This window comes from Triturus cristatus, chromosome 1_2 (assembly GCF_964204655.1).
Source record: "Triturus cristatus chromosome 1_2, aTriCri1.1, whole genome shotgun sequence".
In the NCBI taxonomy this organism is placed as follows: Eukaryota; Metazoa; Chordata; class Amphibia; order Caudata; family Salamandridae; genus Triturus; species Triturus cristatus.
This window is the reverse complement of record NC_140580.1, coordinates 543,740,678-543,758,218: the sequence shown is the minus strand read 5'-3', so window position 1 is coordinate 543,758,218 and position 17,541 is coordinate 543,740,678. Positions and strand designations below refer to the sequence as shown.

The window sequence follows — 17,541 nt, the reverse complement described above, 5'->3', positions numbered from 1 at the left end:
GTTTTCAAACATCCCTTCACCGTGTGGCAGGCTCCATGCGGTGCCTGCCACACGGTGCAGGGATGTATGGTGCCCCTCCAGGCCCCATAGCGAAGGGCATGGGGTTAAGGGGGCCCTGCTAGGGGCCCCAAAGTCCCTTCCCAACAGCCTTTCCATGTCGGAAAGGCTGTCATGGAATGGCTGTGGGAAATGGACATCATATTTTTGACGGTGTGTCTCAGCAGGCACGTCGACATTTGGGGATTATCTGTCCGACTGATGGCCCGACTGAATCGGTCTTTCCTCCAGGCTGCAGCGTTCTGACCTACTGCATCGTAATGCGGAGGTCGGACTGCTGAGCCCGATGTCAGGCGATCTCCCGACATCGGAACCTTAGAGTATAATATGTATGTATATGTAGGGTGAACATACCAAAGCTTTTCCCTGAAGTACATCTGAATTATGCCTGGTCAAAATAGTAATTTTTTTATTTGTATTTTAGGCACACAGAACAAGAAACTCATATAAATACGTGCTGAGAGATGAAATGTATGTTAGCGCGTGTAGTGTACTCTGTTGGTACTTCCAGTGTTGCAGAATCAAGATCGATATGGAGTAGCATGGAAATTATTTTTGCCGAGAAGAAATATGATGAAATTAGAATCCTAAGCTCATGTATGGCCAGGCCATGCCCAACACGCCACCCAAACATCACCTGTGCCATGCTCACTGCCTTTCAGAACCCCACCCTCTTTCCCCGTGGTTGAATTTCTAGGTCTTTTTGATAGTTCTCAAGAAAGCAGTTTGCAAGCATAGTACCAGTGATTGCCTGAGGGGTACGATACTGAGCTATTCTATGGGGGTTTTATTGGAGGCTCCTCTTTGGATACTTTGACCCCCTTCACCCTGCAGTGGGCTTATCGCCCAGACTCTCTAGCAAATTCTTGATGTGTTGACTGGATAAGTCCCCCTTTAAACACCTTCAAACCTATGTCTTACTGTGAAAATTAGAACAACAGAAAATAAGAGTAACGTAAGAACAAGTAATACAAATAGTCTATCGCAAATCAATTTAATGAGACAAAAGACCTTTTACATCAGATTTGTTTCCAATTAATTGTGTGGTGGACAAAAGTAATTTATTGTTGAGGATGGAAAATGACTCGATAAATCAACTATATATTCATGACCATATGAAATAAATGAAGGACTCAAATCTGTAAACTTGTAAAGACTACATAGGTATTGTAGAAAGACTTAAACAGGAAGTTAGCAATTTGATCACATGCTTTAAAAGGAGCTGTGGTCCAGGTAAGAGCAGAATGTTGGTGTAAAAAATATAAAAGTGGAGATTTCAGCATTTTGCCTATGCCAGTGCTATCCTGGTCAGTTGTAATAAAGGTGCAATGTTTTCCTTGAGTGATGCTAAAAAATCAAGTTTATGCTGTTTATTCATGATGAAGCAGATCCTTTCCTTTGTTAACAGAAACATAACTGATACAGTGAAGTTTTTGTTCTACTGATAAAGGGAATTTTATCCCAAAATGCATAAAGATGAACAAACCAAACTTCCCGTTTGTTGAATTAAAAAATAATATAGTGTATGTGAAAGAAAGAGGATGTGAAAATACAACAAAAGGGGTTTTAGATTATCATCTTTTAAGAAGAAAATTCAACACATAAATGTTATGTTATGCTAAAAATTTGTAGGGCCCTTGGTTACTCCATTCAGAGTGTCCTCGTTCTAGGAATTCATACACTACGAAGGACTGGGAATAAACTCTAGTCTACACCTCTAGTCTACTCTAGTCTAGACCTGCCTGAAATGCCACGTCTTTAACTTTTTTACAAAAGGCTAGTTCGGAGCCTTCCTGTCTTAGATCAAGAGGAAGAGTATTCCTCAATATGGAGGCCAGGAAACTGAGGGAGCGACCTCCCAGCGTGCCTTTTTTACTCTTGGAACGCTCATTAGTGCTGTATCGGAAGATCTGAGACTTCTGCTAAGGCATTAGGCCTTAATCAGAGAATGTAAATAGCGGGGGCCTTTTTCCCCTCAAGATTTTGTGGCAAAAGCGTAGAGCTTTAAAAGCCACTCTCTTCCTCTTCAGGAGCCAATGAAGCTTAACAAGCGCTTGGCCCATAGAAGAGTGCCTGGGAATATTCAATAACAGATGTGCAGCAGTATTCTGCACCCTTTGAAGTTTTCTTAGTGTGCCTTTGGTGGCACCTAAATAAAGTACATTGCAGTATTCTAGTTTTGACATAATCAAGGCCTAGACTACAGTTTCCCTAGCAGCTTCTAGGAGGAGACCTAAGATCTTCTGTAGCATTTTTAAGATGCCTAAGCAGGTACCCGCAAGACAGGTTATCTCATTATCAAAGGTGAGATTGATGTGAAACCATATGCCGAGATTCTTGAATTTCTGTTTAGGAATCGGAACAGGTCCCAATACATCAGGCCACCATGCTGTGTACCACATAGAGGCTGTTTCCCCAACACCAGCAACTCTGTTTTCTCAGCTTTGAGCTTGAGGCAGGTATGATAAATCACTCAGCCAGTCCGACCAGGCAAGATCTGAAACTAGCAGCTGAAAAGCCCTCATCCTGAGTTAGAGTAATAATCAGCGGAGTGTCATCGGCGTATGACATGATTTTAAAGCCAAAACACTCGAGCACATCCGCTAGGGGGCATATATAGAGATTGAACAGCATTGGGCTCAGTGCTGAACCCTGCGGCACCCACTGCTTCAGCAGAAAAACCTCAGGTGAGAAGGGCTGTTGTACTACCTGGAAGGAACGGTTCTGAAGGATGGAGGCCAGCCATCTCAAAGCTGTACCACCGTCACCGTATGAGCACAGCCGTTTGAGCAGAAGGCAGTGGGATACAGTATTGAACGCTACCCTTAGGTCCAGCATTATCAGAGCCGTGGTGTTGCCTTCATCTGCAATGAGTGTGAGAGACTCAGAGGCTAACCGCAATGCAGATTCCATGCCGTACTGAGCACAGAAACCAGATTGAGATCTTTGGACTCCCTATAGTTCGTCAACTGATGATTTATATATTTTTCCACTACTTTAGAAAAGAGCGGGAGCAGAGAAATAGTTCTGAAATTTCCTGGTTTGGCTGGATGGATTTAGCATGGGTTTTTTCAGGAGAGTGACAACAGTGACATGTTTCCACTTCAGGGGAATCTGACCTGTCGTAAAGGACAGGTCACACAGATCACAAAGTCCCAGAAGAATAGCCTCCATGCCCCGCTCCAAAATCATGAGTGAGGCAGGGATCAATCGGTGCACCTGATTTTACTTTAGGTACCACAGTCTGCAATTCCGTCAGAGATTGCGTCTTAATCCTGGTGAGCCTTACCCAGAATCGGGGGGGGGGGGGGGGGGGGGGGGGGGGGAGGGGGAGGGGGAAGATTGAACCAAGATTCCAGACAGTCAGCTTCTCTGATTTCCTGAGGGAATGTAGAATATGTCTTAGAGAAGAATTGGGCGATCTGGTTACAGCTGTCCACTAAAGGGACAGTGTGAGCTGAGACACGCTCCAAGGAGGATAGAGATTTTACTATAGAAAAAATCTTGCGCAAGGAGTTCTGGGCCTGCTCAATTTTCTGAGCATAGAACCGACTCTGTCAGATTCTGATCTGTTTGTGATGGTCCTTCGAATACTTGACTCTATCTATAGCACTATAGTTCTTACGCCATTGACACTCGAGCCGTTTGCAGGTGTTTTTTTAGGTGCCAGCAGTTCTCCATTGAACCATTCAGCCGAGGGTTTGGAGCAGAAAACAGTGTGAGTAGTCATTGGTGCGATACCTTCCAATGCCTCGCTGATCCAGTTTTCAAGATGAGAATTATCTGTATTAGCACAATCACTAAGAATAGGTGGGTAGTATTCAGAGCCTCAGTAAATGAGGCCGATGTAACCTTGGTCCACTTCTGTGTCTTATTCTGCTGACTTCTGGGCAGAGATGATGGAGGACAGGACATCATAATTGAGAAAGGAATGACAAAATGGTTCAACCATACCACAGGTAGTGGGGAGGCCACTCTCACACTTGGGGAATTAGCAAATATCGGATCCAAAGTATGTCCAAGCCTATCTATCGGAGCATGTACCAACTGGGCAAATTGGAGAGCTTCTAGGTTGTCCATGAGTTAGGCGGCAATGCAGCACATGGTATCCTCAAAATACTTTTTTCATATCAATAAATGTTCCATAAATCTAATGAAAATCAACGAAGGTTGGGTATGTGCTTGTCCATTAAACATTAGGGAGTTGGCTGCATTTTAAAGATTCCAGTGAGCTTGAGATTCTAGACCGCATTACAGGAGCAAAAAAAGCATGAAACCATTATCTAGTATCTGATTCTCAAAGGGGAGGATCCCACGTTATACTCCTTACCTTTTTGGAATAAAAAAAAAACATTTCAGGGAGAGTTGGAAGTAGTCCGTAGGGCCACTGCCAACTTTCAGTGAAACGTTTTGGAAAAAAAAATAACTTTTTTAATGCAGCTCCATTTCCTTTAAGGCTGCATTATTTTTTAAATGTTTTATTTAAACATAGTCACAGGCATGGTGGTCTGCTGACCCTTGCAGGCCACCATCCCTCTGATGGTGACCAATCACATGGGGTCATAAATTGCAACCTGCCTAATGAATATTAATTTGGTGGTCAATCTGTAACCTGCAGTTCAGTGTTTTGTGAATTGACCTATTTGTACATAGCTTGTTTTGAAAAATACATTTCTATTTAGGCCTGGGCGGAGCTCGCAAAGTTTCATTCCGTGGAGTAGTATTGTGGTGTCTGATGTAACCGGCTCACATGATCATGCGCTGCTGTACAGAGGCCGACAAAAAAGAGTCATGCTCATGCATTGCTCACACACATCTCTGCTCACTGCATGGAACTAACGCCCATTCCCAAAGCCTCATGAAAGCTTCTTTCTCCCTTTCTCTACTGCCCCCACTCTCTGCTCACCCTCTTTTCTCTTATCTGCTTCTTTCTCCCTTCTTCTGCTTCTTCCCTTTTGCTCTCTTTTTTCCCCTTAAACTCCCTTTCGTTGCTCTATTTCACTTTCTTTCCATCTCCTGTCTAACCGTCTCCCACATCAGTTTCTCACCCTCAAGTTTTCTTTTCTCTCTCTCTCAAACTGCAGAGTGCTTTTTTAGGACTGGGTGTAGATAGCACATGCGCCACTGATAGATCGGAAGCTACCGGAGCTACAACTTTGTCTGTTTTTTTTGCTGTGTGCTGCCCGATTCAAGTTATAAAAGCAGGGCCTGGCAATGAGCATGCAAGCAGGGCTTTCAAAGATGTGGCTTGTGAGTTGAAGACTGAAAACAAAACTAGGGGTGGGGGCCGGTAAACTCTGACACGTGGTGGAGGACAGAGTTTTTGCATAACTTTGCACTCTGAGACTGAGGGCAGAGTTCCAAAACTCTGCCAGGGAAGCGGAGTTTACTGCCCACGCCTAATTATATTTGCTAAAAGTCAGTAGGCAATATGCAACCACAATTTTCAAATTGAATAACAGTACATGAGGCCCTAAATGATTTGAGTCATGCAAGGAAAGACTTTTTCCGTTTTCTCCTTCTCTTCAGTTTGGTTCAAAGTCATAATCTGACCATGGATGATGGAAGCAGAGATTCCTCAGACTATTCTTCTGTTATGGGGTCCACTGGCATTTTTGAGGGATTAGGCAGGATTATATATCCGCATTTTCCTTTCATATCTTTAAAACTATTGAGGAGTTAAATCCTGCATCGCCCGTGGCCACATTCTACATGGTTAATGATTATTATGAACTGTGTTCCTCTGAGGATGCTTGGTACACATTATTTAGTGTGAGCATGTTTTGATAATGATCACCTCTTTCAGTTTATTTACACCCTCTGTGTAAATAAGAGGGTGTAATATGCCACTGTCTTGGGCATATGACACTGGGATTTGCAGTGGGCAGAAATGCGTAGTTGAGCTCCATGATTTTGCGTGTGTTAGACCCATCTAAAGATCATGGGTTTTCCTTTTGGCAGCGAGGTTCTACTTGATCCAAACACTCATTGCAGCTCGACTAGTTTTGTTTCCCTTCTAGTAATTATCCTGCATTCTCTGAATGTGAAAGAATTGCATTCAAAGTCTGCTCTATCTGTGTCTTTCATGCAACGGCTGCAGGGGGCAGTAATTGTCTTCAGTTGGACTTTTAAGCTGTAAGCAAGTGATGTTTGGATGCGGCATATTGTTTACTGTTAATGTGTTGCCTGAGTTTGAGGCATTCTTGTTTTTTCTGGTTTCTAAGGTCTTGAATTTACAACATGCAGGCTCTTCCTCACATCAAAATGGAGTAATTTATTTAGGGGTCCCTGAATGTCTTTTCTTGGGAGGAGCAATAGGGACCTTTTGACCGTCTTGGTGTTGAAACACGAGCCCCTTCCCTCTGTTCAGTGTTCTTTGACTTTACTCTGACTTCCTCGTGTTTTTCCACCTCGGTGTGTTTACCCTCCATGAAGCACAACAACCATTTTTAACTGCACATGTGAAGGTTCTTCCGGTCTCTTGCCCTTTGTTCAATGATTGGGTCTTGGGATCTGATTTGACCCCTGCTATCTACATTCGGCATTCCCAGGTCATGCCAGGTTATTTCATGAGGTTCTGTTCCTTGCATGTGCCCCTCTGCGACTGTCCATGTATATAAGCACTTCAGCAGCACCCTTATTTATCTGTCTTTGTCTCTACTTTGGCTTGTCTATTGATCTTTTTGGAATAGTAAAACAAGGATACACTATGTACAACACTGTTCCAAGATGTCCGTCACTTGTAGAATGAATGCTGTTATAAGGTGGCTGCCAAATTTGAAATAGACACGGTGGCCATCTTGTTTCTTACTAGTTTTAGTTGTGTGCACACATCCGATCTTGTGCATTTGGTTTGGGGTTAGGACTGAGAGTGATACCAGTGTTTGTCCCTGCATCCACATCATGTTGCTTGTCACTGTTGGCTTTATAACATTTCCCATATTTAGGTAAAATGCTGTATTTTATGTGTATTTTTGCTTTGCAATGATACAGCAGAGGATTATTTTCTTGTGTTTAATGTCCTGTGTTGCCGAGTTCTTTTGTTAGTGTCTTAGTGTTGTTTGCCGATATTGGTGTTTAGAAATTTGTGTTTCTGCACAGACACTAAATATAGCACTATATAGCGTTGTTTAATGACTAAAAGTGCTTGAAGTGAGTGCTAAATTGTGCTCTGGACCATTTTCAATGTTGTGCAAAATAGGGATGTTTTCAATGATTGTTAACTATTGACTTTGCAGAGCCACTAAGTCTGTTTTTTAACGTGCAAACACACGCATGCACAGCTGTGCACCATTTGAGCCATGATTTTTGCAACCAGCTTCTTTTTGTGCATCCTATGAATGTTATCTGTTTCTTTATCCCTCAAGATGGTGCGTATTTGTTAACACATGAAAGACCGACCTTGTTTATTTATTTAACAAGCTAAACAACCAAATTACGCATGTTTTCAATTATCTATCAGTATTAGGTGTTTACATGGCCTACTAGGTTTTTATTACAAACTGATTTAGTTACGCTGACAAGAATTTTCCCATCGTGGATCCTCAAAAGAGAAGTCACTGCTGTTGCACCTCTGTAGTTGGCAATGGCAGTGCTAAAGAGTAAGGGGCAGATTTATGAGCCCCTTGCGCCACTTTTGCGTCACTTTTAACATGGGAAAAGTGACGCAAAAGTGGCGCAAGGGGCTCATAAATCTGCCTCTAAGTGTCTTAGGGAGAAATAACCTTCGACTGACTTCAAAGTATCTGCTTATCTAATAATCCTATCCTGCCTTATAAAGTCTTGCCTAGTCGAATGTTCGAGATGATTGGTGGGAGGTCAGGAGGGAGAATCTGAATCTTTGAGGCTACCAGACAATTCTAAACTCTTGGATTTTTTATTTTTATTAAATAAAAAGCCTCATTAAGAAGCAGTATGCTGTACTGATGTGAACTGTTGCCAACGTCTCTTTGTAATTTGGGATTTAATCAATAAATGTGGAACCTTTTACAGCTATTTAAAGATCATCAAAAGTTATATCAAAAAGTCCAGACTTATTTCTCTCTTTGTTATCTCATGTAATATCATTCAGCTCTGTGGCATTTGCTCTGGGAGCCCTTACACTCTGGCATGTCATCCTCATCTCTCGGGGCGAGACCAGTATTGAGAGGCATATCAACAAGAAAGAGAAGCAGAGGCTCCAGCAGAAAGGAGAGGTGATTACAAATGATCAGATTTGCCTGTACTAAAAATGAATGCTACAAAGAACAATTGCTCAAAGCCGGTTGGGCAACATTATGTATTGTTTCTTTTTTCCAGAACATTCTTGTAGCTCTTTTTTGAGTCTTTGATTCGGTTGTAATCTCATATGCTTTGCATCCTTTTCCCAAAATAGTCTGCAGCTTCACCTACTCCAGATTCTCGTTGTTGGTCACTATGGTCTAAAGATTTACAAGCACTGATTGCTTTATGCAGTACCTCTGCGGAGGGGTGTAGATTTGAGTAAGATTTTCAACTCCTTCAGACCTCCCTTTGATTTGCATCAAATCTGTACTTTGCTCAACTTGTGAGCTTGTGGCCGTTCCAAAGTTATTGTTTACAAATGATCTTTAACCAATATAGGGTGAATCAATTTGATAGACTTGTTCATTTGTCTGATTGGGATCAATAAGTAACCTGGTTGCAAATATATGGTATAAAGTGGAAAAAAATCATTATTTTTGGTCGGTGGAGCAGAGCTTTTTATTCAGCGATACTCTAGCTTACAGACATGTTGCAATAGAAAAATCTTTTTTTAGCAGAGCAATATTCACATTCACCAAAGAGCAGTCTGGTCAACTGTTCTCCCAAAGATCAAATGTGTTCATTGACTTAAACCTTGTGCTACTAGGGCCTAGCTCTGGTAAAACCACTTGATCTTCAAATGGCAAATTGTCCAGGAATTATAAGACTTGAGGTGCCTGGTGTGTCCATTCCAACACTTAGTCATTTAACATTATCTGTTGAATATACCCTTTGTGTTGTATAAAGGACTTTAAATGTTCACGTGTACTCCACCAGAAAGTGCACTTCAAACTAGATGTGTATAAGCTGGTATACTTTATGTTAAGACACAACAGTGTTTCCATACATAGTTTGTGGAAGAATGTATAGCTTATATTGCAGTAGTCCAATCATGCCATGACTAGAGATTTTGTAGGAGTGAGTGGTATGATCAGAGTAAAGGCAGTTAGGTATTGCCACTGTCTTTATTAGTGGTGAAAAGAAGGTTTGAAATTACAAGGGCTGCAGGATTACAGACTGTGGAATGCACTCTGTAGCTGAGAGCAGGGCCTTATTTTTTGCAGTGCACATAAACCCTTACAAAAACAAACCATTTCAAATCGCCATCATTCTGAACACTGTACATACAGTGGAATTGAAAAGCATCGGACCAGTCCTTCCTCATACCGACAGCACTTGAACATCCCCATCGCAATATACCGACGCTCACTCACTTCCAGTGCTCAGAAATATCCATGAATTGACATGCAGGTCTATATATTAAGTAAACAATAAAATGTACACCTCGGTCTTCTTTCTTTGCTACAGAGCTGTTGCCAATGTTTAGTTGCCAGTGAGTAGTGCCCTGTTTTAAGTGTTGAGATAAAGTTCTAGCCAATTTTAAGCTACGTAGAAATGTTCACGTCATTCACTGTTTGTTGTCCTGAACATTATAATAACTCCTATTTCAAGAATTAAGGCTAAAAGTTACTGCTGACCCCATACACTGCAATATGTAATACATAATTGTGTGTTTTACAAATACTACAGCTATAAAAGTTAGAAACTGAAATAAAAATTGCTGCCAGTTACTTAGTGTGACATACTTTTCATAGACTTGAATTGAGTTTCACTGACTTAGCAGAATAGAACGGGAGTCTAATAGGGCATGCCTTGGTAGAAGTAACTTAACGTATGATGGAAGATGTATTATTTCAGTTTCCTATGGGCTTAGCATTGAGATATACATTGCATATTTAGATACCTTCCATAAGTATTCATACATTTTGTATGTGTATTTTATATAGAGAAAACTCTGACAAACGTTACAGGGCATTTGTCACTTTTTAAGAATGCATTGAAGGGAAAAGATTTTTGAAAATGATCATACATCCTTGTTGCCAGTAGACTAAAGTAAAAGGTTATGCATTACCGTCACCTTTCGCTGTGTTTGGGGGCTTTCACAGATGATCAAAGATGCTGTCAGGTGGAAGAAGGCTAATACTGTGCTCTGTCTCTGGCTGCAGGTGTTCCAGAATCCATACAGCTATGGCAGCATCAATAACTGGAGGGTTTTCTTGGGAGTAGAGACAGAAAGGTATGTGGCGCCTGATACTTGTTTGAACATGTGCCCAGGGACATCCGAAGGATTTTGAGGGACCTGGGCCAAACATATTTTGGGGCCCCTGCGTGGATCAGCTTTGAATTTATGACCAGTTTCAGCTCCCTCATGTCGTCTTTGGCCAGATCACAAACAGTGCACAGACACACTGGTTCAAATTCTAAATGTGTTTATAGTTAATATTCAGGGATAGTGATGTATGTTTTCAATATTTGAACACAGCAGCAGCTCACTAATACTACTACATACGTGAAATCCTCCCATTTCTCACAAGTGAGATCCTGTTTGGATCTAAAAGAAACATTTTTTATGAATGCTGCATGAAACAAACACACAACTTTTATCTGCAATATGTCTGTAATTGACTTTCAGACATTACCCAGATTACAAATAAATTAAAGGAAAATGCAATTTGCAACAAGCTTTTTAAGAATTATTCAAGGTAATCAGGGCGAGACTCTACAGAACAGAGGTGGGTCTATTGGGAGCCCCCCTGTAAGCCGGGGGCCCTGGGCCAGAGCCCACTTTGCCCATGCCTTAAAACGTCTTTGCATGTGCCATAACTTGAAGCCAGAATCCGCTTTCACCACTGCATGCTCACATTTAAACACTTGTATGCTCATATTTAAACACTCATTGACAAAATCTGCTTGGACTGCAGAACGTCATTGCTTTCCCTCCGTTCCATTGTTCAAATTACAGCCCTATTGTTTGACCTAAAGTTAGAGCAGTGTCCAAACATGAACATTTCAACAAAAACCTTCAAGGATCTCTCCAACAGAGGATATTTGGAAGAGGCATGGATTTCAGTTGTAATACTACTTAAAGTAATGCCTTCATATCGCCAGTTTCTGTTAATCTGTTTTGGATGATGAATAAGAAGCAGAGGGAGATTAAACTAATTGCTTAGAATTTCATAAAAAGGTGCAGTGGCTCTGTTGGTAGTAGAGACCAGGATCTCTTCAGTCCACTATCAAATGCTTGGTCTGTAGACCACTTCTTCCACCCACTGGTCCTCCCACTACATGTCCCTGTACCACTGTAGAACAAGTTCCTTACATTTGCTAGCGCTCTTTCTGATAGAGACTTCTAGCTGTATATTGCTCACCTTTTCAATATTCCCCAGTCGTCAAACTGGACCCTAAAACTTTTCAGCATTACCACTGCATGCTGGTAGATGGCGCCATGTGGCACTTATGCCGTTGCACTCTGGAAATGATGTGCAGTGCCTATATAGGCTCTAAGGCCTGCAGTGACTGCACGTCGATGAACCCAAAGGCCCTCCTGGACCACTAGGCAAAGCTTCACATTGCCAAGCACAAGAAGACTTTGTGACAAAATGGTTTGTCAGGGTTCAGGTCAAGGTCCAGTCATGCTCTCATTCTCACTTGAGGAGTTCGGTCTTTGTTGCAATCTATATCTATGGTTAAGTTGAAGAAGAAACATGAAAGAATCATAAAGGACTCTGCTCCAACTTGCATTTGACTGAGTAGGCACAGGGGTGGTGCCTTGGCTATCGCTTCCAAATACGCCTGGATGCCCTATCGGGTGATTAGCCGCACTGTGTAAATCCTGATTGATTGACTGAGAATCACTTACCTTTGATGCCGATCCTGCAGCTAGCTCCAGCACAACCTGGGTTTCCAGGGCCACCAGCCTCTCCACAACAGATTGAAGAGTTTAGCACTGCGGTGCTCTGGCTTTTTGGATCCTTGCTGACTTCCTCTGATGTGTTTTCAAGCCCCAAAGAGCAGAAAGCCCTTCCATCTGGAGTACCATTGGCAGGTTCGCCCTTGGTGCAGTTGGACCTCCGACCATTTCACAACACCTTCGATCCTGACCCCACCTTCGGAGCCATGATCAACGCCGGTCCCTGGAGCTTTGACACTGTTGGCGAATCCATCGACGCTGGACGAGGAGATACCCATAGTACTTTCCGACTCTGAGTCAGCGTCTGGCCAACCTCAGCCGAAGCTGTGGCCCATAACTGTTGAGAAGCTTCCCCTGCTGCCACCACAAGAGAGAACACATACCTTACACTTCTTTTTAGGTGTCGCCTGACCCAGCGCATGCGCTGGTCTGGCGAGACTTATTGAGAGGGCTCCAAAAAGTGCTACCAGGCCAGCCTAGAGCTACAGTGCATGTGCGCGGGCGCGCGCCCTGCTTTTACCGAGATTACGTTCATTTTCGCGGCTGCATGGCCGCTTTGATGCTTGATCGCGATCACTTTCACGGCCGCATGCAACTGTTGCATGGCTAAACACTTATAAGGTCCCAAAGGCGAGACCTATTGGCTATGCCAATGCTTGTTTAGCATGGACTCAGACAGTGATTATGCTGTGGAGATGAGTTTGCTCAGCCCTATCAAGACGACTGTTAGTATGATGACTTGCAGGGGGCTAGTGGTCTTGATACCTGCACTGAAATTGATCTTCTCGTACCCCCAGGTCCAGGCATGAGGAATCAGTATCCTGCACCATGGTAATGAATATGGTGGCCAAAGTCTTTGATCTCCAGCTCCCCACCTTGGAAGTCAAGACTAATATGTTGAAGGAAGTACTTCAGTCAGGGCAGATATCATCTGAGCCCCTCAAATTATAAATGAGGCACTAACTGATGCTTTGTTGAGGGCATGGGCCAAACCTTGCTCTGCCCCCTCGTAACCCCTCCCCCACCGAAAAATAGCCAGATGCCATCGTCCTGCCCTGGGCCACCCTGCATTCTTCTGTCAGCACCCTTCACCCAAAGGTTAGTGGTGCATGTGTCTGTGAACAGATCTAACTAACACTTTTCTGACTACTTCCCCTGATATGGAATCTAAACGGACAGAGAAATTTGTGGAGCACGTTTTTTATCAACAGTCTGACCTTCTGTCAGCGGCCTCCTGGGTCTCCATTTCCATGCCTTTTGGAACTCAGTGGCTGAAGTCCTCCTTGGTATCCCTGAAGACCTCCGATCTGCCCTTGCCATCAAAGATGGTTGTGATGAGGCAAAGTCCACAGTTCATTGTGGTTTAGACACCACAAACACCATCATGCAAGAAATTTACACCAGTGTAGCCATTCGCCTCCATGCGTGGCTGTGAGCAACCAAGTTTTCAGGCGATGTCCAGTCCTCCCTTATGGACATGCTGTTCGATGCGACTTGCCTGTTTGAGGACAAGGCTGATTTCCCCTTAAAGCAATTTAAAGAGATCCAATCACACCAGACTTACTTCTCCTTTTGTGGATTTGGTAGACCTGTCTCATACCTCCAGCCTCTACAAGGACCTAGCAGTTTCGCGGTTGAAGTGCCCACCATCCCTGTGGCAAAGGTGAACAGGCCACTGACCCACTGCAGCCTCACCTGCAAAGCCACTTTAGCGTGCCCTTAGGGGAGCACAGCCACACGGTGGAAGGCAGGATCCAAAGATTCTACCTGGGTTGCAAGCATAACATCCGACAGGTGGTTCCTGCAGATCATTCGTAGGTGAAATGTCTTACTCTCGCTCGCTTCTGCACCACACCCTTTACCGTCACCCCAGCGACTGACGGAGGACCACTTCTCCATTTTGAGGCAGGAAGTGCAAGCCTTTTTTGGCCAAAGGGGCTGTTAAGAAGTGGCCAGCACCAGAAGTACTTAATGGTTGTTATTTGCGCTACTTTCTGGTACACAAGAAGGACGGAGGCCTTCATCCTATTTTAGACCTGCACCCTCCCAACGCTTTCATCCAGAAAAAGAAATAAAAAATGCTCATTGTGGCCCAGGTTTTGTCTGCTCTCTGCATTGGATGGTGGCGTTTGACCTGTAGCACGTGTATTTCCACATACCTGTCCTGCTGGCCCATCCTCGCTACCTGTGGTTCGTGATGCGACAGGAGCATTTTCAGTGTGGTGTGCTGCCTTTTGGTCTCACCAATGCCCCTTGGCTGTGGTGGTAGCACACCTTCGGAGGTCTAAGGTACCAGTGTTCCCCTACCTCGACGACTGGCTGTTGAAGGCAGGCTCATCCCAGGCAAGTGTCAACCACCTCAGACTATGGCGAACCTCTTGTAATCTTTGTGGTTCACTATCTTCTCAGATGCCCCACTTTATCAGAGCAAATACAGGCACGGTTCAGGAAAGAGAGTTCAGGACGTTCAGGCTATGATCCCGATCTTTCAGCCTCGGTCCTAGATTTCAGTGAAGTCAATTCTGAGATTGCTGGGACTAATGGCTTCCTGCATCCTACTGGTCGAGCACACAATTTAAAAGGTGCATTTGCCGCAAACAATGAAAATGCGCTGCATTATGGTGAATGGGCTTACCCCTGGGCAGCCACAAACTTGCGCTGCCCTGGTGGCAGGGCATTCCTGTGAAAAACAGAACAGCTACTTTGAAGCCGCTCTGTGTTTTCACCGTGTAGGAGGCAACCCGCCTGCAATTTGAAGGGGGACTAGCGATCCCCTTGCAGGCGGGTGCAGTGAGTTAATGCATCCACCTGCAAGGGGATGTCTAGGGAGTCCATGGGGCCCCCTATACCCACGCCAGAGGGCTGCAATCAGGCGGCACACTAACGGTGCGCCTCCTGAGAGCTTCTTTGCGTTTGCGCCTATAATATGGTGCAGCTGCAAAGGCAAAGAGATTCCCTCACTTCCATGGGGCGACACTCGCATGCAAATGAGGGAACGCCCTCTGAAGATGGCCCTGGCCCTTTATGTGCACCAGCGCTATCGGTATTACAGAAGGGGATACACAGGCGTCTGCAGCCCCTTTTATAATACCAACTTGCCCCGAAGGAGCGCACATCTGGCGCAAATGCCCGTTGCGCCCCCACGGGCACTTGTATAATACATGGTGGCATATGCATGCTGTAACATGGTATCATGGTGAACATCAAGAGTACTTCTCTGACCACTTTCAGATTTTTGAGAAGACTGCACAAGATCTGCAGCTGGGTCTGGTGGCTTAGTGGACTAATGCATCTACTGCAGGGGCCTTTGTTCAAAATCATGGGCACAGGTTCAATTCCCGGCGGGTTCACTCAGCCTTTCCTCCTTTCTGAGGTTGATAAAATGAGTACCATTGAGTTGGGTAACAATAAACATCTGTTATTCAGCGCCAAGATGCACCTTTGGGGGTGATCGTGCGCTTTTCAAATACACGTTATGTTATATTATGCTATGCAGTGGTGGTTTCTGGACCGCAAATGGGTCTGTGGTAGATCTGTCCCTTTCCCACCCAGAGCTGATAGAGGTGACAGATGCATCGCTTCTGGGTTGCGGCAGCCATCTGGGAGAGGGGGAGATCAGAGGCTTCTTGTCTCCGTCAGAGTCCCTGCTCCACATCTGCCTTCTGGAGCTGAGGATCATCCGTTTGGCGTTAAAAGCCTCCTTTCCATTTATTAAGGGAAGGCTGCTTCAGGTACTCACGGACAACACCACTGCAATATGGTATTGCAACAAACTTGGCGGGGTGGGATCACAGACGCTGTGCCATGAGACCCTGTTCTCTGGACATAGCTGGGCCACAAAGGGATCTTCCTGGTGGTGAAGCACCTGGCAGGCTCTTTAAATGCTAGGGCGGCAGTTGAACTCAGCTGACCCCGCTTAGTGAATCACAAGTGGCAATTGCATCCAGAGCTGATGCAAGGTCTCTTTTGCGAAGAACCTTTGCGCAATCTCTTCGCTACCACAGAGAACAAGCATTGTCAGCACTTCAGCATGTTGCAGCTTACAAGGCATCTCTTGCTCGTAGACATATTCTGCTTTGAGTGGAACTTGGAACTCCTGTATGCCTTTCTGCTAATACCACACCTGCCCGAGTTCTCAAGAAGATCATGACAGAGCAGGCCCACGTCATCCAAGTGACTCCAGATTGGGCACGGAGAGTATGGTGTCCAGAACTCTTGGGCTTGAGCATATGTCCTCCGACCAGGCTGCCACTGAGCAGATCTGCTGTCGCATCAGCAGAGCTGAGTTCTGCACCCGGCCTTCGCAATCTCTACCTTTATGTTTGGCAATTGAACGGCGACAGCTGAACACATTCAACCTTTCTCCAGAGATGGTTGATGTCTCTTGGCAGCCTGGAGTCCTACTAAAACTGTACACACCTGTCATTGGGACAAATTTATGGCTTGGTGTGCCACTCACCAGGTATAACTCCATCCAGGCTAAGCTTTCTGAGGTTTTGTTATTTGTTTTGGTCTTAGCCCTGCACGGCTTTTCTCTGGGCACAGTTAAAGGGTACCTTTCATATTTTTTCTGGTTGCTGGATCAGATTTAATTGTTTAAGTCCCAGATATTATGCATTTAAAAGGGTTACAACATGTATTTCCTCGCTCTATCCTATTGTAATGCCACAGTGGGACCATAACTTGATCCATGAGTTTCTCATGTCCACTCCATTCGAGCCTCTTTACAGCTTCTTAACCTCAAGACAGTGTTTCTCATCGCTATTACATTGGTGTGGCAGTTGAGCGAGCTTTAGGCTCTGTGTGCCAACTTGCCTTACACCACCTTGTTTCCAGACAAACTGGTTCTGCAGAGGCGAGCATTCTTCTTACCAAAAGTCATGATGCTGTTCCATGTCTATCAAACTATCACCTTCCTTGCCTATTATGCTCTGCCTTACCCCTCTATAGCGGAGGTGAGACTCCCATCGCTTGGACCCCAAGAGAGTGCTGAGTTTTTACATTGATCATATCAAAGATTACAGGGTGGACAGTCCGCTCTTTGTGGGGTCTCTGGAGCAGAAAAACGCAAGGCAGTGCAGAAGAGGACCATCTCCTGCCGGATCATGCTCTGCATTAACATCTGCTATGCACTGGCTAAAAAGCAGCCTCCGGAAGGAGTGTGTGTTCATTCTACCAGGGCCAAAGCTGCTACCACTATGTTGGCACGTGGAATCCCTGTCCTAGATATTTGCCAGAAAACTACATAGGCGTCCCACCATATGTTCACAAAGCATTATTGTCTGGAAAGTTAGGTCCACCAAGAAGGGCATTTCGGGAGCTCGGTCCTGCAGAACTTTCTGGTTTGAGTCCATTCACAGACTTATCTCCATCTAGATACTGCTTTGGTATCTATTCAAACGGTAAGCAATCTGCAGCTGGAAGTCTCCATCATGAGAACAAGTAACTTAGCTTTGCCAAGGCTCTTTCTT

General features: G+C 44.4%; 1 protein-coding gene across 2 annotated transcripts in view; it reads left to right on the top strand.

Moving 5' to 3' along the window:
- The window catches only part of ZDHHC16 (zDHHC palmitoyltransferase 16), a 212,113-nt gene that overhangs the window by 163,116 nt on the left and 31,456 nt on the right, over window positions 1-17,541 (top strand). For both annotated transcript variants that reach the window (XM_085606385.1, XM_085606384.1), the window contains 2 exons: window positions 8,129-8,252; window positions 10,326-10,396. In XM_085606385.1, coding sequence (XP_085462511.1) covers window positions 8,129-8,252; window positions 10,326-10,396 — 195 coding nt within the window. The remainder of the gene's footprint in view (window positions 1-8,128; window positions 8,253-10,325; window positions 10,397-17,541) is intronic.